Source organism: Lithobates pipiens, unplaced genomic scaffold (assembly GCF_037356315.1).
Source record: "Lithobates pipiens isolate NorthernLeopardFrog02 unplaced genomic scaffold, aLitPip1_a1.2 Scaffold_16, whole genome shotgun sequence".
Lineage (NCBI taxonomy): Eukaryota > Metazoa > Chordata > Amphibia > Anura > Ranidae > Lithobates > Lithobates pipiens.
In genome coordinates, this window is record NW_027507748.1 from 371436920 (window position 1) to 371459059 (window position 22140).

General features: G+C 37.6%; 1 protein-coding gene across 4 annotated transcripts in view; it reads right to left on the reverse strand.

Moving 5' to 3' along the window:
* The window catches only part of TBX4 (T-box transcription factor 4), a 219049-nt gene that overhangs the window by 184575 nt on the left and 12334 nt on the right, over window positions 1-22140 (reverse strand). For all 4 annotated transcript variants that reach the window (XM_077482129.1, XM_077482130.1, XM_077482131.1 and 1 more), the window contains exon 2: window positions 9189-9344. In XM_077482129.1, coding sequence (XP_077338255.1) covers window positions 9189-9341 — 153 coding nt within the window. In that variant the 5' untranslated portion in view covers window positions 9342-9344. The remainder of the gene's footprint in view (window positions 1-9188; window positions 9345-22140) is intronic.

Here is a 22140-nt window from a genome sequence, read left to right on the forward strand (position 1 = left end):
GGCCTTACAGTCTATGGAATTTTAAAACATCTGTATAAGCCAAAGACCTACTTAATAAGCCATTTACCAGGACCTTCACACTACACATGTGTTATAGTAGCTGTAGACATTTTTAAAGAGATTGTACAATGATATTGTAAGGTGTATGTCCAGCTTCACAATTTGCTTGTGTTCCAGTTTTTACCATCATTCCAACCTCAGTGAAATGCATGGGATCTTATGTGCGTTCACACATTTTTAGATTTGTGTACAATTGTGTGTAAGCTTTCAAGATAATGCAAACTGATTGTAACATGTGTGGCCAGGTCTTTTGAACTTCTGCATAGCTGTTAAATCTCTGTTTTGGCGTAAAAAAAAATACCTGGGACATTCTGTATATGACACTCACATAAATGTCATCACACTGTAAATCCATTAGCCCAATTGGCAAGAAAGGAGACTTCTTTTGGTATTTAACATTTTTTTTTTTTTAACCATGTATTTTTTTAACTTGTGATTTTTTTCACTATTACAAATATGCCTGTGGACTTTATTACCTGACAGTCTTGTGCCATGTTGCCAGTCCATTTACTAAATTGCCAGCTGAGGAGACTGCCAATCTTTTAAAGTAAAGTATGTTCCGTGGTAAAGGACGTGTTGTACACAAACAGCAAATAAAAAAATATGCATTAAACATCAATACAGCATGTGGTGCACTCCCAAACACCAAGCTCTTTGTAAAACAAACATGTTCTATTCTCTAGCCCTGTCCTTACACATGTAAAGATGTGGCCCCCTTCCTGTACCATACTAGCATACATGCCTTTCCAGTTTGGGGTGATACCCTGCAAGGGGATAGCAAAGCCTCCTCCTCTTGCAAGAAAGCTTGTCCCATTGTTGAGAGATAAGGGCATTTTCCCCACATCATCCTGAAGCGGATGTGTGGGTCTGAAGAGGAACCCCTCTCTGATATCTGCCACTTCCCAGGGGTATGCATATGGGGTACATTAGTATTCCTTGTTATTCACTCTCCAAAAGAGTCAACATAGACAACGTAATAAAGTCCTTTCTTGAAAAAAATTAAAACAATAGGGTTGATGTACTAAAGGCACATAGACTATGCACTTTGCAAGTGGAATTGTTCCAAATCTTAGGAAATTAGCTAAAGCTTCACTTTGCAAAGAATACCCAATCCTATGCAAGCAAACTGCATTTTTGCCTGTACATGACTGGGTGATGGAAGTCAGCAAAGCTTCTGCTTTTTTGCATAGCTCTGAAACAACTGCACTTGCAGAGTGCAAATGTACTTTGCAAATTGCACAGTCTATTTGCCTTTAGTAAATCAACCCCAATATCTCTACGATCAATCATAGTGTTTGTATACATTCTAGCCAGGAATTCTGTCATTTATATTAGAAATTGCTGCAGGATGTAGGTCACTATGGTGCAGGAGAAACATTGTTGGGGCGGAGGGTCATCACGATTCATGATAGATCGCCATTGCTGGATGATGTGATTGATAATGGAGTAGATGTGGAGAAGAGTTCCTTGTCCCTCAACAATGGAACAAGGTGCCTTGCAAGCGAGTGAGACTTTGCCACCTTCTTTCAAGGTAGCACCCCAATGTTGAAAGTCATGTGGTCTGGTGTGGTTCAGGAATGTGGCTGGATGCCCATTGCCCTCCCTTTCCTTTCCAATAAAGATGCATGCCTGGATGAAGGTCTGTTTGGAATTTTAAGGTGAAACTTCTGGCATTTTTCCAATTTTCTGCCATTTTATATCTCTCTTTTAAGGGACTTAAATCATTTTCATAACAACAGTTGCAGATTTAGAGCATCTCCAAGCACATTATTTAACCACTTGACCTCCAGAAGATTTACCCTCCTTCATGATCAGGCCTTTTTTTGCGCTACGGCACTGCATTTTAACTGACAATTGCGCAGTCATGCATCGCTGTACGCGAATAAAATTTATGTCCTATTTTTCTCACAAACAGAGATTTCTTTTGATGGAATTTGATCACCTCTGCATTTTTTATTATTTGCGCTATAAACAAAAAATACTGACAATTAAAAAAAAAACACTTTTTACATGTTATAGCAAGTTATAGCGTTTACAAACAATGGGATATATTTGTCAAATTCTTTTTTTACTAGTAATAGCGGCGATCAGCAACTTATAGTGGGACTGCGATATTGGACACTAACGGACACTTCTGACACTTTTTGGGGATCAGTGACACTAACAGAATGATCAGTGCTAAAAAATATGCACCGTCACTGTACTGACACTGGATGGGAAGGAGTTAATATCAGGGGCAATCAAAGGGTTAACTGTGTGCTTAGCCAGTGCTTGTGTACTGTGTGGGGGGTGCTTTTACTAGGGGAAGGCATTGATTCATGTTCCTGCTTTGCAGGAACATAGATCAGTGCCTTCCCTACTGACAGAACAGCGATCTGCCTCGCAGATCACTGTTCTGGCTCTCTGCCTAATGAACGATAGGTGCTAATGGACATCGAGTCCGTGGTACCCACTGGTCAGCTCTGCTGTGTAAAATCACAGCAGGAGCGGGTCGCCAGCAGCCCACATGCGTGCCCCAGACCCGGAACTGCAGGATTACATATTAGGTACCCCATTAGGGTATATAGGAACTTGATATAATTACCATGGAAAGAAAGTACAAGTCTTTTTTTTTGGCTCAATATTTGCTCCCCTTCAGCAATCAAATGCAGCATATCAAAGAATCAAAGAGGGATCTCCCTACTGTTTAATCCGGAATACTGTAAATACAACCAACTCATTTTTCAACTGCATTTCTAGTGCTGCACTTTTTAAAAAAAAACATTCCATTTTTAAATTTTAAAATAGAATGTCTTTTTTTTATGCAATCTTGTCCTAAAGATCTGGTCAAATACTTTACAATGCCCTGCCAGATAATATATTTATGTTGGTTGATTTTAAAGACAGCTCAAGTTTAAAAAGGCAAATATCGTAAAACAGATTGTTGAATGTAACCCTAACTTACAACTGAAGCTCTGTTAAAAGAAGAATCAGGGGAAGATATTAAGTGAAAAGACAGCACAACCTGCATGCAGAAAACAAAACTCAACAGTAATGCTTGTGATGATAGCACAGCCAACATTATTTGAGAAAGTGTTGTGCCCGGCTTGAAACATGTCAGAATAGAATTTGTTCCAGCTGGTTATTTTAGTAAGGGAAGATTATTTTTTCCATCTTGGTGTGCAGCATTCCTTTAGCTGATACAAGTGACAGCCAACATTATTGTTGATAAATGCACTCATTTTCAGCCTGCACATACAAATTGATGTGATCAATTTCTGGTGGTAAGCTCTCCTAGATTATTTAGAAGTATGCCCTGCTTATTAGCAAATGTCTTTAATTAATATGAATGCATTGTTAACAGATGTATCCATATAAAAGATACTTTAACAAATTTGATTTATTGATAGCAAAGATAATTTCTATTTTGAAAAGTTTGTAATGGCTAACTGAATGACATTTGGTTTACCAAAGCACTCTGTATCATAAACAACTGGCATTGTTTTTATTTAAATAAAATACAGTTTTCACCATTTTCCATCCTATGCTGCATATTAGCACTGTTGTTAGAGACTGGAGGTTTGAGTGATCTTGCCCTTCACATCTTGTGAATGAATACATTTGCACATCATCTTTTACTCTGGAGTGTTGCATCACCACTTTTTTTCCTACAATGTTTGTGATTTATTTATTTACATCAAAATAAACATTTTTGCAAGGTATTATTAATGTTTACAGCTTAGCATTAGCACATATTAGTAAACTGTCTAATTTTCTTTTGTGCATTTTCTTTATTTTACATAATTGTTGCTACCAACAAGATTTTCTGCAATGAAAATAGTTAAAACCCAGTTTCAAGGTTTTACAGTGCTGTATTTTGTAGCCAATGTACCACTGACTACCAATTGTATCATTATAAATAGTGTCTGAATAATTTTAGCTTTACCAATGATCACTTAAACATCTTTATTTGATTAAAGGGACACTACAGCTTCAGGTTATTTTTTTTTTAAATAACAAACATGTCATACTTACCTCCACTGTGCAGTTGGCTTTGCGCAGAGTGACCCCGATCCTCTTCTCATGGCTCCTCGGGTGTCCTAAAGGAGAAGCGATCTCCTTTGGGACACTCATGTGAGGGTGCTCCCGTGTCCTGCTGCTGCGTCTATTGACACAGAAAGCAGGACTCGGCCCCACCTCCGGTCCTGGATTTGATTGACATCAGAAGGAACCAATGGCTGTGGTGCTATCGATCTATCCAGGAACCTAGACAAAGCCTGGACATGGTGTGCTCGTCCATGTCATGGGAAAGAACGGGTTCAAAAAAACAGGGGATCTGGGGGGCTGGTGCACTACAAGAGGTATTTCACCTTAATGCATAGAATGCCTTAAGATGAAAAACCTCAAGGGTTTACAACCCCTTTAAATGATGATACTTTAGAAATTGCAATTGTAGATTGTCAGGCAAGACATGTGAGGCTACTATGTTTGAGAAACACATGATTAATGGGCATGATTAATGGGCATCAAATTGTTTGTTTTCAAGCTTTTTCCCCCTTATTTTCCCTGTGCTATTCATAGTACAAAGAAGTAGCACGATGTAAAACAGAAACAAAACATAAATATAAAAAACATACATTTATGACAGAAGCGCACACATAAGAGGCATACTTAAAACCAACATATGTACAAAAACTCCTATTGTGAGCTACATATATGACCCTCTACAGTATACACTTCAAATAAATGTAGGCATACAACTTTAGTTGAATGCTAAAGAATCAAGATCTAAACTTAAAAAGGCACTTCCTTTTTTGTCATTTACACACAGTTTTCCAGTAAATGCCACAAATGTTGTTGAATGCTTTAGCTAGTATTGGTGCTTAATATATGATTATTACCACACTCTTATGCAATGCAAGTAGGCAGTGCTGTAGTTGGTGCAAGCTGGCAGTCATGGATAATAAGTATCAAATTGTGCGGTTGATTTACTAAAATCTGAGAGTGCAAAATCTGGTGCAGTTCTCCATAAAAATCAGCTTCCGGGTTTTTATGTCAAGGCCTAACTGAACAACCTGAAGTTAGAAGCGGATTGGCTACCATGCACAGCTACATCAGATTTTACACTCTTCAGTTTTAGTAAATCAACCCCTCTGCTTGTTTTTGCAGCATTTATTTTTGAACTATAACACAACCTTTCCCTGTTTATCTGCCTCAAACATTTCCCCTTAACCGCAATGTATTTATTGAAGAGCTAACATTTCCTACAGTAACTAATAAAAAGCTGAAGCTGCCACAACTGTTTGCTTTTTAATGGAGATTTATGACAAGACCTGCACATAGGACATTATTGTACGTTTATCAAACAGAGAAGAGCTGAGATCCTGATGATCACGGCTGATCACTCAGGTGTGTTTGTTCAAGCTGAGATGAGGAGTGGAGAACATGTTCTTCACTTCTCATCACAGGACACACCCTTCTGTCATTCACTTTTACACAGATGACCAGTTTATGACGGTGAGATCTGAAGATCTCACTGGCCATGTCTGTAAAATATCTCCTCCCAGACTCTCCAGTGCAGGGGTTGAGAATATGGGTGAGAAGCTGCTGTGATGTGAGGAAGGAAGCTTCTTTCTTGCTAATATCAACAACAGCAAGCTTAAAGATTGATATAAATAATAGCTAAATATGTTTATGTGTTTGTGTATATATGTGTTTTATATATAATATATATATTTACAATATATATATATATATATATATATATATATATATATATATATATATATGCACACATTACAAACACACAGTATAAACACACGCCCACAGTATAGTTATAATGTATATTCTTTTAGGACCCATTCCCATCTGAGCAATGCAGAATTGTTGGCAGAATCGAGCAATTCTTGCCACGATTCCAAATTGTGGTAAAATTGTGTCAAAATACGCAATGCGCTTTTGGGTGCCATTCATAGTTAATGGCACCCCAAATGCAGTTATCAGATATGCATTTTGCCACACATTTCGTCATTTGACAAATACACTACCAACATGCCAAAATGTGCATTGAAAAAATGCACGATGTTCCATGCCCAAAAAATTTTTTAATTTGGCTTTTTGCGCCATTTTGGTCCAGTTTTTGATGCACTTTTTTGCTGCTTTTTTCCACACACATTTTGGCTTGTTTTTTAAAACGCATTTTAGCACATTTTTATGTGCATTTGGTGCTTTTTTAAGCTGTATTTTGGCTCATTTTTTACCTGCCTTTTTGTGTGCATTCTGGAAACACTTGCAAAATGCATGATATGCTTGCAGTGCCATTAATTGTTAATGTCACCCCAAAAGTGGCTAGCAAATGTGCTATTTGCCAAAATAAGCATAAAAAGCAAATCAAAATGCACATTAAAAAAGTTTCAAACGACATGCTAAAAGAAGCACCAAAATGTTCTTTACAAGCCATACTGAAATGCGTGTTAAAATAACCTGTGCCAAAATGTGCGCAAAAGGGCCAAAATGATTGTTTAAAAAAGAGCCAGTGCTTATTATTTTTCAAAATTACAAAAATAGTTGAATAGCTGAGTGCATTTTTTTTCTAGACCAAAAACATAAAGTTCACCTTTGCCCAGACTATTGACTTTATATACATATTCTTGTAAAATAAGTAAAAAAAAAACTTTAAAACAAGCCATCACTGATCTCTCTAGCTGCATGTATTGTGAATTTATCCAACTCAAGGATCACAACAGAGACTTTGAAGTCAGTTTCTAACAACTTAAAAAACAAACCTGGTGTGTACTTGGTACTGCCAGGCTAACATGCACAACAGAAAGGCTGGCAGGATGATACATCTCTGCTGCCATGAGGGGGGCTGTGTCTTCATTGCTTTTGCTGTGTACCTTAGAAAATGTTTAAATTTTGAAGATCAATCTCTCCACAATTGCTATAGCTACAGAGGTAGATAAGGGTTTGTTTTAAATTGTTTTTTTTCCTGTTTATATTATGTAAATACTTTAACAAGCAGAGCCTCAGAATAGGTTCACTTTAAAGTGTATTTACAACCGTTTAGGATGAAGTGTGGAAGAGTTAGAACCTACAGTATCTCATAAAAGTGAGTACACCCCTCGCATTTTTGTAAATATTTTATTATATCTTTTCATGTGACAAGAAATTTCACTTTGTTACAATGTAAAGTAGTGAGTGTACGGCTTGTATAACAGTATAAATTTGCTGTCCCCTCAAAATAACTCAACACACAGCCATTAATGTCTAAACAGCTGGCAACAAAAGTGAGTAAACCCCTAAGTGAAAATGTCCAAATTAGGCCCAATTAGCCATTTTCCCTCCCTCATGTCATGTGACTTGTTAGTATTACAAGGTCTCAGGTATGAATGGGGAGCGGGTGTGTTAAATTTGGTGTTATCACTCTCACTCTCTCATACTGGCCACTGGAAGTTCAACATGACACTTAATGGCAAAGAACTCTCTGAGGATCTGGAAAAAAGAATTGTTGCTCTACGTAAAGATGGCCTAGGCTATAAGAAGATTGCCAAGACCCTGAAACTAAGCTGCAGCACAGTGGCCAAGACCATACAGTGGTTTAACAGGACAGGTTCCACTCAGAACAGGCTTCACCATGGTCGAGCAAAGAAGTTGAGTGCATGTGCTCAGCACCATATCCAGAGGTTGTCTTTAGAAAATAGATGTATGAGTGCTGCCAGCATTGCTGCAGAGGTTGAAGGGGTGGGGGGTCAGCCTGCCAGTTCTCAGTGGTCTGCATGGCTGTCGTCCCAGAAGGAAGCCTCTTCTAAAGATGATGCACAAGAAAGCCCGCAAATAGTTTGCTGAAGGCTAGCAGACTAAGGGCATGGATTACGGGAACCATGTCCTGTGGTCTGATCAGACCAAGATAAACTTATTTAGTTCAGATGGTGGCAAGCGTGTGTGGCAGCAACCAGGTGAGGAGTACAAAGACAAGTGTGTCTTGCCTACAGTCAAGCATGGTGGTAGGAGTGTCATGGTCTGGGGCTGCATGAGTGCTGCCAACACTGGGGAGCTACAGTTCATTGAGGGAAACATGAATGCCAACATGTACTGTGACATACTTAAGCAGAGCATGATCCCCTCCCTTTGGAGAATGGGCTGCAGGGCAGTATTCCAACATGATAACAACCCCAAACACACCTTCAAGACGACCACTATCTTGCTTAAGAAACTGAGGGTAAAGGTGATGGACTGGCCAAGCATGTCTCCAGACCTAAACCCTATTGAGCATCTGTGGGGCATCCTCAAACGGAGGGTGAAGGAGCGCAAGTTCTTTAACATCCACCAGTTCCGTGATGTTGTCATGGAGGAGTGGAAGAGGACTCCAGTGGCAACCTGTGAAACTCTGATGAACTCCATGCTCAAGAGGGTTAATGCAGTGCTGGAAAATAATGGTGGCCAAATAAAATATTGACACTTTGGGCCCAATTGAAACATTTTCACCTAGGGGTGTACTCACTTTTGTTTTATTGGCTGTGTGTTGAGTTATTTTGAGGGGACAGCAAATTTGCACTGTTATACAAGCTGTTCACTCACTACTTTACATTGTAGCAAAGTGTAATTTCTTCAGTGTTGTCACATAAATAGATATAATAAAATATTTGAGGGGTGTGAGGGGTGTACTCACTTTTGTGAGATACTGTATGTCTAATTTAGGTAGAAGAAAGGTTTGAATTACTAATCTTTTAGGGCTAGTTCACACCACAGTCCAGTGCATTTTTTTCCTGCTTCAAAAACGCATGGAAAATAGGTTATGTAGCTTTCAATGGCACAGTTCACACTAATGCTTGCAGTTCCAGTGCATTCCAATTCTGCACTGGGATGCTGTAAAATGCATTAAAAAAACGCACCAGAACGCACCTAAATGTCTTTATAGTATAATTAACATGTAAAAAAAAAAAAGCAACAGTAGAAAGATTTTGAAATGAGTAAAAATCATGAGGAGAATTGTTTCAATGTGTCACTTGTTGACCAATATCCACAATGGGATACAGACAGCAAAATAAATAAATAAACTTGACAGAGGTTCCTTACTCTATACAAAAATAAGAACATTTTTGGATTTAGATTTTTATTCAGTCAAAATACACAGTTTGGTTAGTTCTTACCTGCTCTGGATCTTGGCTCTGTGGACTGTTCAACGTGTTGCTTAGTCCAGCTACTCCCAATGCTGGTGATCCTGCTGCTGCTTCAACATGTCCAGAAGTTTGGCCTGTTGTAAACCCATCCTCACCTTCAGATAAGCTTTTCTCCTGTAGCATTTCCTTTTTAAAATAAACAGAGTAGTATTACTTTGTGCTTTTCACCTTTAAAACAATAAAATAGGTATGCAGACTTTAACTAGTGTTAAAGTTGAACACCTTCTCTATAGGAAAATGCATTTATCTTGATGCAAGGCCAATGTAAGTCATGTTATATGCAGTTATAGTTAACTAAATAGCATCAACGGGCCCCAGGCTTTGCCCTCAAACACCCCCAAGGGCCATGTAAGCAGTTTTATGAGTGAAGCAAACCCAAAACTGCAATAGATTTTTTTTTAAATCATGCCATAAAACATGTAATATGTAGAAACTTAAGATATCATTACAAGTTGTGTAGTATTCCAACTTGGATTATCAAAAGTCCCAAAAGTCTCGTAATCACATTAAAAATATAATTCAATGATAAAATATGACTTAAATACATGACACGTAACTCATTAATAACAATGTCCATCAATATAACCTTTAGAATTAAATATGAAATTAATTGAAACAACAGAATAATGGACCCTGCTTCATTTTAAGAGATTTTTCTTGGTTGTTCCTTACCAACTGCATTGGAAAAAATTAACAGAATGATTTTATGGATTTCATGTAGTTGCAGCACTTCCTGTGAATGTATTTTTACATGTTATAATATCTGTAGAGAACTTTAAGAGCATTACAATTTCATTCCAACATGGGTCAGTGCAAGTTGTTACATTTACATTGCTTCTCAGTGTTCCACATTTATCACAATGGGTCATAGAAAAAGTACGAAAAGTTAGGTTTCCGTGAAAAATGTCTACATTCATACATTTTTACAAATACCAGTTTGGGATAATGAATACACTGCAACCAGGTGCACTTTCCTTAATGTGGCCACACCACATGGGAAATACAGCTGTTACTGTGAATGTGTGTCTTTGTTTACAGCCTCGATCATCCCAATCCTATTTCTCTTTTTGTATCACTTGTTTAACTTTAACTTTTGTCCCCATTTATCAGTGTATATGATGTCAGTTTTCCTATGACATATGTCTCTATTTTGCCCATTAGATCCCATAGATATCACATCCTCTGGGTATCTTTGCTTATCTAGCTGTCCTTGGGGTTTATTTACAAAAACGGGAGAGTGCAACATCAAACTAACTTCTGCATAAAAACCAATCAACTTCCAGGTTTTATTGCCAAAGCTTAATTGAACAAGCTGAGGTCAGAAGCTGATTGGCTACCATGCACATCTGCACCAGATTCTGAGTGCACCAGTTTTAGTAAATCCCCCCTTTGTGTGTATGATGTGATTTTTTTTTCTCTGCCTGGGGCCTTCGTCTTTTGTTTGTAGTGTTCTTATAGATATTTTGCTTTTACATTTGTGACCTGTGTGTGTATTTCCCTGGATTCTGTAAAATTCATTCATCTTTCCTATAGATAATGGCAGCCATGCTTGTCCAGGAACAAGAAAAGAGTGTTTAGTGGGGTGTGTTTAAGTGACATCTAGGGGCTGATAGCATATTTTCTGTAGGAGAAAGGTGGTCCCTACAAACCAAAGAGCATGAATTCAGATCTGCTCTGTTGCTCTGTTCTATGTGGCTTGTGTATCTTCAATGTATATTCTGACTTCTCTCAAATGACTTGGCTACCTACCATTTGGTTTCTATTTCTGTCTGTCTTATTTCTGACATGGTTCTGATTCCTGAATGCAAACTGTCTAAAGCCATTCCTGACTTTCCTGCTAAGCAGGATCCATTTGTCAATTTCTGGTGATTGGTGGAGCCGTGATGATTCTGAAAGTCCTTTTCTTGATTCAAATTTTTTAGCTTAACTTATATACGACATTCCACAGCTTTACAGCTGGATCATAGCTAAACCATTTGCTGGCATGTATTTGTTTACGTAAATGTTTCCATGTGTTAAAAGTTCTTAATAAGTCAACTGCTTTGTTGGCTTATTTGTTAACCTTTGGCTTTTCACGGAAAACAATGATTTAGTATTAAAAATTAATTTGTCATAAAATAGTTTTTGGTTTGTAATCTATTTTAATTTACATAGCTGCATAATTTTAGAAACTTTTAGGTATAATGTTGTTATAATAAGCTTGGTCTTTGTATCTTTTGTTTCTTTCCTTTGCTAAATAATTGACACATTACACATTTAACTTAAGTGACTGCATATGTATGTGCATGTTAGTATGATCATTTTGTTTAAATGTATGTAGGGATGATTACAGAACATATGTTTGGGGGAACTAGTCAAGTTATGTTTTCTGTGGACCAGTTCACCAGTCCACAGACCACTTACCAGTTCACACTCCTTAGCAGAGAGGCAAATAAGTCCTCTTCAAGCATAGCATCTAATTAGGAACTATATTTATTCCTAATAAGGCCAATGACATGGAGGTGGAGATTATTAACCTTGTAATGCCCTTCAATATTAATGCGGAAGTAAACCTCTTGATTTTACAGTTTTAAAAAAACAGTTACATTCCCGACACGTGTTGGGAATGTAACTGTCACATTCGTTGTGCTCGCAACCGAACTGTCAAACCATCCAATGGCTGGTGTCTTAACTGATCACATGTGCAGCATCATGGCAGTTGAAGATTACTGAAAACAATAGTAGGGTTTACTTACACTTTAAAAGCGCAATGATAATTAGTTCTTAGGGGGTGCTTAGAATCACCGAGACAATAGAGTCTGTGCTCGAATTCTTTCTTGGGGTGGGGGAGGGACTTTCCACCACTCATTTTGTGAACTAGTAAGTAGTCTTTCTACCAGTAGCCTTTTCATGAAAATAATTTAGCTGAGTATTTGCATAAAGATCTGTCTGTTTCATAAACATGTCTGCAATATAGGGATACAGGCAATCATGTAATAAATGTATTATTCTCTGCAGATTAAACAAACATGCTTGCTACATTAAAGCAAATTAAAACGCAAATTCCTGATTCACCTGATTTTAAATAAATTCATTCATCGCTGCTTAACAAAACTGTCTCAATGTGTATGTGGACATGTAAGAACAGTTACCTTGTGTGACGGTGTAGAATATATAATGAGTAGCACAGAATGTCTAGAGAGCAGCACAGTGTGCCTAGTGTATATATGCAAGCAGAATCAATGTATGTGTTTGCATGGAAAAGAGGGAATAGAATGAAACCCTCTTGTGCGTGTGAATGTACATGAAGTATATCTGGAAGTGGCTTGTGGTGATGGTTGGTTTCGCTGCAGAAGAATGTCTAATCACAGTCTTACAGTTTGTGTGTAGGGGTGTGGAATCATGAAATTATATGTGTGAAATTATGAAAAAATCTACGTCACACAGAAGCAATCAGAACAAGTAATATATACTCTTCCTTCGCAGTTTAACAACTCGGTATAGTAATATACCAAATGCAGAAGTAAAAATGTACCTGTGTGGCCATTTTTGCCAAATAGACACTGCAGCAGGGACCCCAATAACGACAATCCTTTTTTAATTGCAGAACATCCTCAGAGCCCCAAAAATAGAACACACCATTGTACAAACACATACCAAAACAAAGATAATACTCTGGCTTGCTTGCTCCTGCCCCACATGTTCCTATTGCCCTTTGAGGCTTTAGCACAAACATCTAAAATCTAGTTTGTAATTTCATGATAATTTTTGGATACACAGCAACAGGAAGTTTTCTAACTGCAGCCTGAACATATTGTGCAAGGATAGCATTGTTGAAGGAATGGTGGCTCTTTAGAAGTATGCAAAAGGATCTTAAATCCAGTAAATGGTTTGGTAGTGACTTCCGTACCCCCAGTCTAAATGGACTGACATTTATCTGAAAGATAAGTGGATGGTTGGGTACATACTTTTTCTAGCATGGTCTGGATTGGCACTTCAACAACAGCCTGGACAACCAGCAAGATAACATAACCAGTGTCAGAGGTACCCCTTTTAGAAGCCACTCTGCCCTCAGATAATTGTGCTTTTTGATCCAACATAGCTAAAACTTCTTTTCTGCTTCTGTTAAATCAACATGGCCAGTATTCATATTCTGTCCATCAGCTGTCTCCATCTTAAATCTCATCTCATGTCAAAAGCATGTCATGTCAAAAGCAATTATTTTTACATTACTGAATATTCTACTAATGTCCATCAACAATATAAACACATTCAAATACTTAGCATATTCAAAACTTTGGGTGTTCCTATGCAGTTTATTGCATGCCTTGTTTAGATCCAGGGAAATATATTGTGTACGTTTTTCAAAAAGCACATTGTGACTGAAAATTTGTAGCCACTAACAGCCCAAACTATGAAGGAAAATGCTCCTATGGGTTGAAAAGGACTGAACAACATTTTAACACAAATCACTGGGCTTGAATTACCAAAAAAGTACAAAATTTGGACTTTCCAAAATGAAAGTTTGCTTTGTAGGATAAATGTTCACTTACCTTGGTAAATAATATAATACTTTGTTATATTGTGTTATTATAATAAAAAGTTGAAAGTCAACAGATCTTACACATCTGTATTCATTAACAAAATAAACATTAACTTTGCAAAAGGAACATTCTCTACACTTTTAGTTAATCAGCCCTATACTATGTCATAAGCATAGTTAGGATTAATCAATGCTAGTATTTTTCATCTCTTTGGGAACTGCACATTTCTCCTGCTGGGGATGTGCTTGCTGCTGCTAGTGTTACTTTTCCTCCAGCCACTGACATTTTTATTACCTTCACTTGTACCTTGACAAATGTATTGTAACATGGAAGGAGCATTGTTTCCCAGTGCCACTTAAACGCTTGCCATATGTATATATGAGGCTATTGCCATTCTAGTTAACATGCTCTGCTGAAAAATTAAAGCATTATAGTAAATATGTAGTAAATGTAGCAGTCACTGCACTGTATCTACTGGGGGATCCATGGTTTTCATTAAGTTTTCACTGATCCCATGATCTTTAGGCAGTCATTTTATAAGATGTTAAGGTAGCATCCAGAGAAGTATTTAAATAATTGGAGGTTTCTTCCCATTTATTGGGACAGGTGTCCTCTCTATGTCCTACTACATGAATCTTTTATAGAGAAGAAATCAAAACCTTTATCTACATACAAAAAACTATATTTACATAATAGTAACTACCGTGCCCTTTAAAAACATCTTATGATGTTCAAGCATCCCAATGATCCTATGATATGATTCTCTTTGTTTGTGATTTAGGTGAATTTCACAGGACTACACTACATTTTTGCCAAACGCAACATATATTTTCTGTACTTGCTGGATGTGATTGTAGCTGTATTAGTGCAGTTGTAACAGAGAAAACTGAGTACTGTTTGTGATACTTTTTTTATTTGCACTAACATACAACTGCTTGGACCTTGAAGAAGGGGACATACCCCAAAAGCTTGTCCTGAAAAATTGTATGTTATTGCAAATAAAAAAAAATTAAAAAGTATAAGGGACAGTACTCAATTTTCTCTGCACTTGCTGAAAAGTTTCTTAGCCTTAAGAAAAGATAACAAATGCAGCCACCGCATTTAATGAGTGGTAAGTGTAAATACATCAAATATGTGTTCTTTGGTTTAGATATAATTTAAAATAAGCTAAACCATAAATCGACAGAATGTATCTTGTGTATCATAAACAACTGAAATCTTTTTTTCATATTTTTTTCCCCCATTTTCATACTTTTTTTGCATTGAAGTGCTGTTGGTCTTCTAAAAACGTTATCAACCACTTTAGTGTGCAGTTCAACATCAGAATCACAGCTTTACTTTTGATCAGTTTATTGATAGTGATGGCATGGCTACTTGCAGTTGCAGCTATGGGTGCATTTGACAGGGTAACAAAACGTGAGTAAAACTGATAGTTGTCACTCCACAGCAAGAAATGACTGAACAACACATTTTAGAGCAGTATCAATAGGTGGTATTTTAGTTGAAGATGGATAATTGAAACTAACTTATGAAATTGCAGTACCATGTTAAAGTTTATATGTAATTTTAGTGATGCATTTACAGTAGATTGACTTGAAATATATAGTGGTTACAGTGTACACACAACGTGACAACAGTGACCATGTCTAGTCTATATTTTTAGGTGCCAACAGCTTCAGTATTGTAGAAGAACTTATGTTACATTCATCATCATGTTATTGGGAATGTATGACTTTAAATATACTCATTGATGTATGCACAATACAATTTATATGTCCCACTGATACTCAGTTTAGTGTGAAGAGTGAAAAACATTGAAAAGCTGGTTCATTTAAAGTGGAGATTAGAAAATTAGAACAAATGTGAAGTTGTTGCCAATAACAACCGGTAAGATTATACTTTATACTATTAAGATTATATAGGGAGAGTTCAACAAATATTCTGATTTGTTACTGTGTGCAATAACTTCACGTTTGAGCTCACTTTTTTTCTCCAGTTTTAAAGTGTATCTCTAGGCAAAATCTTTTTTTTTGTTTTATATAATTTTCGATAGAATGGGAAAGGATTACACCTTCTGTCAGGTTTTTATTGCCTTCAGTGTCCCCATTGGAGATCTTCACTACTCTGTTTTGCACTCATTACTGCTGTCACAGAATAAGACATAAAGTGATGGAAAATCCTAAATTTTAGGGTTGTCCCCAGACAAATAGGTAAGGGGAGCTCAGCCAGTGGGAACACCTGGGTAAAGGGATAGAAGTCCAAGAGGGGAATTGCACTTGCCTCACTTTTCAAGATTCCCTCTAACTTCCGGTTGCATCTTTGGGTCAGTGAGGTGGAAGTAGAGGGAAGTTCCACAGCAGTGGGCAACAGTAAAAAATAGATTGGCAGGAGTATTAACTCTTCCCAATCCTATTCAAAACTAGAAAAAAAATTTGGACTATGCATGCACTTGAATTAGCCTACATTTGTGTTGCTAATGCATTGAGAAAAGGGGGCATAGTGGCTAGTTAAGGTGGTATGAAATTAATTGTGCAAGGATAGTAAAAAATAGCTTTTGCTGGAGCATACAAGGGGAGATTTACTAACTCTGGTGCTCACAGAATCGGGTGTAGCTGTTGCATAGTAATCAATCAGCTTCTAACTTCAGCTTGTTCAATTAAGCTTTCACAATACAACCTAGAAACTTATTGGTTACTATGCAAAACTGCACCAGATACTATGAGCACAAGTTTACATAAATCTCACCCAGTGAGTCTAAGCAGGAAAAATTATCTACATCTCCTATGTTTGTCCTTATAGGTAGTTGGTTTTTATAGCCATCCTATCACTGGAAGACTCCCTGTTCAGCTACGATGTGTGGCACTAGCCAGCACAGCAAACCTTGACACATAGTAAGGACTTGACAACTGCCTGTCACTTGGTAGTACAATGCTGTTTATATGATGATGGTAAGCAGATTTATTGCTGACTTCACTCCCCTGTGCAGTGTATTCCTACAGTTGTGTCTCTGAGCTGTCTTTGAGGGATGTAGTCAGCTCCAGCACGTATAGAAAACAACATTCCAGCTATGCTTAAAGGCTTGTATCTGTTAACACAGTCTCTACTTATTGGTTGATGCAAATGTTAGAAGGAAGAGATTCTCAAAACTGCAAAGAACCATGAAAGAACCTATCAAATGTCCTAATGTTGTAACAAAGTGGTGAAAAGGTTTGAATTCTGGCTATGGCTACTTGGTTCTTTCACCACCCTTGTATATCTCATGTTAATGTGTTTTAAACAACCCCCTTCACGCCACCCTCCAATTGCCCTTTAAGTTGGAAGCAGCACAGATTCGCTATCATGTGATTGGATCTTACAGTGGTCACATGATTAGGATCCCATCCCATTAGCTCAGAAACTGCTACCTAGAGCTGTTGATATTGACAGCACTGGCTTTCAGGCTTTTGTATATTTGTAGAGCTGTTGATAGCAGCTCCATCAGTGTGCTGTGAAAGGACAATGAGCATGCCATCAGCACACAACCTCAGGCCACCATGAACACATATGTGCAGTGGTGGGACATTAAAGCCCACTCACTATTTCTGCCACTGTATATATGCATTACACATTTGGCAAGGGGCTAAATGATATATGTGTTATGTGAGTGCTGCAGATGGGTATTTGCCTAAATACACAATGGTAAAATGAATATTTTTATGAACTTTGTTTACTGAGTTGGTTTAAGTACCCCATAGTAAATAATAACTCTTGCTCTGTAATTTTGAAGGAATAAGAACAGCATAATGTGGGTCATGAGTGTATATCCACTAAAATAGTGGATAAAACATTTGTATGTGTCACAAAGGTCTGATAATAAATAAATATATACCATATTTAGGTTACTGAAAGCTAGCAATCCATGCCAATCATACAAACTTCTGATGCTACTACATTTTGAGGTTATTAGTTGAAACGTTGGTATTGCTCCAAAAGATATTTTTAAGTATGCTGTTTTCGTGAATTTGTTGGATTTCAGGAGTATATTGTTTTTTACAAACATTTAATATTGCACTGTTGTATCATGCTATCAGAGGTAGTATTAGTAGTATCAAATATACTAATAGCAGTTGTAGCAGTAATAGGGATACATTTTTATATCAGGAAGCGTAGATAAGTGTTTCCAAATTTTGACCTGGGCTTTAGGAAAAATACCACTGTAAGCAAATGTCTCTGAATTGGAAAACAATATTTCCTTCTATTTCAATCTATTGTTATAAAATCTGTGTATTATATAATGGTAATAGTTTCCAGCTGTCACTGGAAAATGCTGAAATTATTTAGCAGTATATCTGTACCCAAATCAAACCAAAAAAAAATATATATATATATATATATATATATATATATATATATATATATATATATATATATATACACACACCCACACATACTGTTTACAAAAAGCCATAGGATACAGCATTTGATTTGATATTTTTATAAAATAATTTTAGTATAAACCCACTTTCAACACAAGCCCAATGTCATTTGTTACGACTATGAAAAAAAACTATGGCATGCTAACTAGAAGCTGTTAATTAAGGAACTGGTATTGGTTTGGTAAACTATGTAAGATTTATACCAATATAGCAAACCTATGTTTGTTTTAAAATCTCAGTCTCAGTATCAAATACAAATCTAAAAATAAATATGATCTATTTGCCGGAACCAATAGTTATATAAAGTATAGGATTGTTTCAGGTAAAAATAAGAATCCTTTATTAAATTCCATGTAAACAATGGTTCATGTGAATTAAGTGCATAGGAGCTTTCTGGATATAAATGTGCTGTTACAAATAAACAGTTCAGCTAAAGCCTGGTGTGTTTTAACTGTCCATCAAAGCACCAATCAAGTTCATGTAAACTTCAGAATAGACGTACTTTAACATCTTAAAGCTAAGAGCCTTATTAAATAGTTAAGTTTACACTGCTAAATAAGATGTATCTTTAATCTTTATTTTATTTACCCCTTGCTAAGACTTTCTAAAGTCATGGGCATGCAGTGTTGGAAAACAAGGATTGTGTGTCCTGCCAGTTGAACATACTAGGGGTACTAATATCCTTGACATGTGGCATATTTCTTCTTTTATGAGACAGCTCCATTTTTTTTTTTTTTCCCTAGAACATTTTTTCCTAGCTGGATTTTATTTAAAAAGAACTTAATTTCATTTTCACTTAATGAAAGAAAACTGGTTAGGATTAGATTTCTTCAAAATGTTTCACACTTTTTTCTTAGCTGGCACGTCAAATTATTAAGTATTGCGTTCTTTTAAAACATTAATCAGTGAACTTTGATGTAGTGTGCTCCTATGTATTGCTGATGGTTTGGAAAAGTAATTTTAAGTCTAAACTTCTAAAAATTGTGTTTTGCATTTTCTATTTTGTTTACCAGTTAAACCATCCATGTGTGTCTATGTGTTGTGAAATTATCAATGATGTTGTTTAAAGGGTGTTATGAACATTTCACATTTTTCATATAATATGTCATATCTATCAATCTATGGGGTTTATTTACTAAAGCTAGAGAGTGCAAAATCTAGCTTTAGTAAATCAACCCCATAGGTTGATAGATATGACATATGATATGAAAAAAATGTAATTTGCTAAATCTGGTGCAGTTGTGCATGGTAGCTAACTTCAGTTTGTTCAGTCAAGCTTTGACAAAAAACCTGGAAGCTGATCGGTTTGTATGCATAGCTGCACCAAATTTTGGATTATCCCGTTTTAGTTAATCCATACCTATGTTTCTATTAAAAAAAATTAATTTATCTTCTTTATTTATTTTTATTAGTTTTTTTTTCCTGTAAATTGGAAATTGAGAGTAAGATTTTTGGGTTAGTTTGCAAGTGAGCCAGTATCAAATCAAATACAGCATTCTTCTTAAGCATTCAGGCAAGATGGAATGCATTTAAGATCCAATTGGGATGTGTTTGAAATTGGTTTATGATTCTCTTGAATGGTGGAAAATGCATTAGAATAGTACATGGTGCATTTACCAAAACACTAAGCTCACCAAAACTCATAAGATCGCACCAGAAATTCAAATGTAGCCTTTCAAAACGCTTTAAACTGCTTCACAAACATAGGTCAGCAGAAAAGTACAAAAATGCCCATATATACAAACATTTGCTAAGCTGATATAAAACTCACTCCCTTAGCTTTGTAACTCTATATAATGGAGCTGATTCACAGAAAAGCTTGTTTTCATTCCTTTTATATTCCTCTGAACTTGCTTGGGGAGTTAAAAGTGTACATTAGACATGTGCAGAGTAAAATATTTCGTTTCGGAATTTCGTTTTCGTCTGAAAACTTAATTTATTTAGTTACTCCCGAAATTCGTTTTTATTTATTTCATTTTTCGTTCAAAAATTGCATTCGTCCGAAAATCCACATGACTCACGGTCGAATCTGTCTTTGAAGGCTTATGGTGTCTGTCGAATGTATAAAGAAGATTCGACGGAGCTAGTATATAGCATACTTTAGAACCCTATTAAAGTCTATGGGACTCCAACGTTCAAAATCTAAAGTGCTCATTTTAAAGGCTAATTTGCAAGTTACTGTCCTAAAAAGTGTTTGGGGACCTGGGTCCTGCCCCAGGGGACATGGATCAATGCAAAAAAAAGTTTTAAAAACGGCCGTTTTTTCGGGAGCAGTAATTTTAATAATGATTAAAGTGAAACAATAAAAGTGTAATATTCCTTTAAATTTCGTAGGGGGGGGTTGTCTATAGTATGCCTGTGAAGGGGCGCATGTTTCCCGTGCTTAGAATTGTCCCTGCACAAAGTGTCATTTATGCAGGAAAAAAAGTCCTTTAAAATCACTCGCAGCTATAATGAATTGTCGGCTCCCGTAATACAGAGAACACTCATTGAAAGTCATTGATAAAAAAATAAATAAATAAATAAATAAAAAAGCGTGGGGGTCCCCCAAATTCAATTACCAGGCCCTTCAGGTCTGGTATGGATATTAAGGGGAACCCTGCCTCAAATTTAAGAAAAAATTTGACGTGGGGTTCCCCCTAAATATCCATAACCAGACCCTTCAGGTCTGGTATGGATATTAAGGGGAACCCCGCGTCAAATTTAAAAAAAAATTGACGTGGGGTTCCCCCTAAAAATCCATACCAGACCCTTTATCCGAGCACGCAACCTGGCAGGCCGCAGGAAAAGAGGGGGGGACGAGAGAGCGGCCCCCCCTCCCTCCTGAACCGTACCAGGCCACATGCCCTCAACATTGGGAGGATGCTTTGGGGGTCTGTGACCCCTCAAAGCACCTTGTCCCCATGTTGATGAGGACAAGGGCCTCATCCCCACAACCCTGGCCGGTGGTTGTGGAGGTCTGCGGGCGGGGGGCTTATCAGAATCTGGAAGCCCCCTTTAACAAGGGGACCCCCAGATCCCGGCCCCCCCCCTGTTTGAAATGGTAAGGGGGTACAAAAGTACCCCTACCATTTCACAAAGAAAGTGTAAAAAATGTTTAAATAAAACAAACACACTTTTGAAAAATTCCTTTATTAAAAATAAAAAAATAAAAAAAAGATTCCAGCGGCGGTAATCCACTCTTGCTATCCATCGACGGACGGTCATATCTCCAGCGATGTCTAATATCATCCAGCGCAGCGCAGCATCCTTCTTCTGTCTCCGTGGAGGAGACACTACAGGCATTCCGGCGGCTGACGTTTGTTATATACGGAGGGCGGGGCCACCCGTCACCTGACCCCGCCCCCCTCTGACGCAAGGGGAAACCCGGGGTTCCCCGTGACGTAGGGGTGACCCCGCCCCCCTCTGATGTAACGGAAACCTGCCTGTGTTACATCAGAGGGGTGCGGGTCACCCCTACGTCACGGGGAACCCCGGGTTTCCCCTTGCGTCAGAGGGGGGCGGGGTCAGGTGACGGGTGGCCCCGCCCTCCGTATATAACAAACGTCAGCCGCCGGAATGCCTGTAGTGTCTCCTCCACGGAGACAGAAGAAGGATGCTGCGCTGCGCTGGATGATATTAGACATCGCTGGAGATATGACCGTCCGTCGATGGATAGCAAGAGTGGATTACCGCCGCTGGAATCTTTTTTTTATTTTTTTATTTTTAATAAAGGAATTTTTCAAAAGTGTGTTTGTTTTATTTAAACATTTTTTACACTTTCTTTGTGAAATGGTAGGGGTACTTTTGTACCCCCTTACCATTTCAAACAGGGGGGGGGCCGGGATCTGGGGGTCCCCTTGTTAAAGGGGGCTTCCAGATTCTGATAAGCCCCCCGCCCGCAGACCTCCACAACCACCGGCCAGGGTTGTGGGGATGAGGCCCTTGTCCTCATCAACATGGGGACAAGGTGCTTTGAGGGGTCACAGACCCCCAAAGCATCCT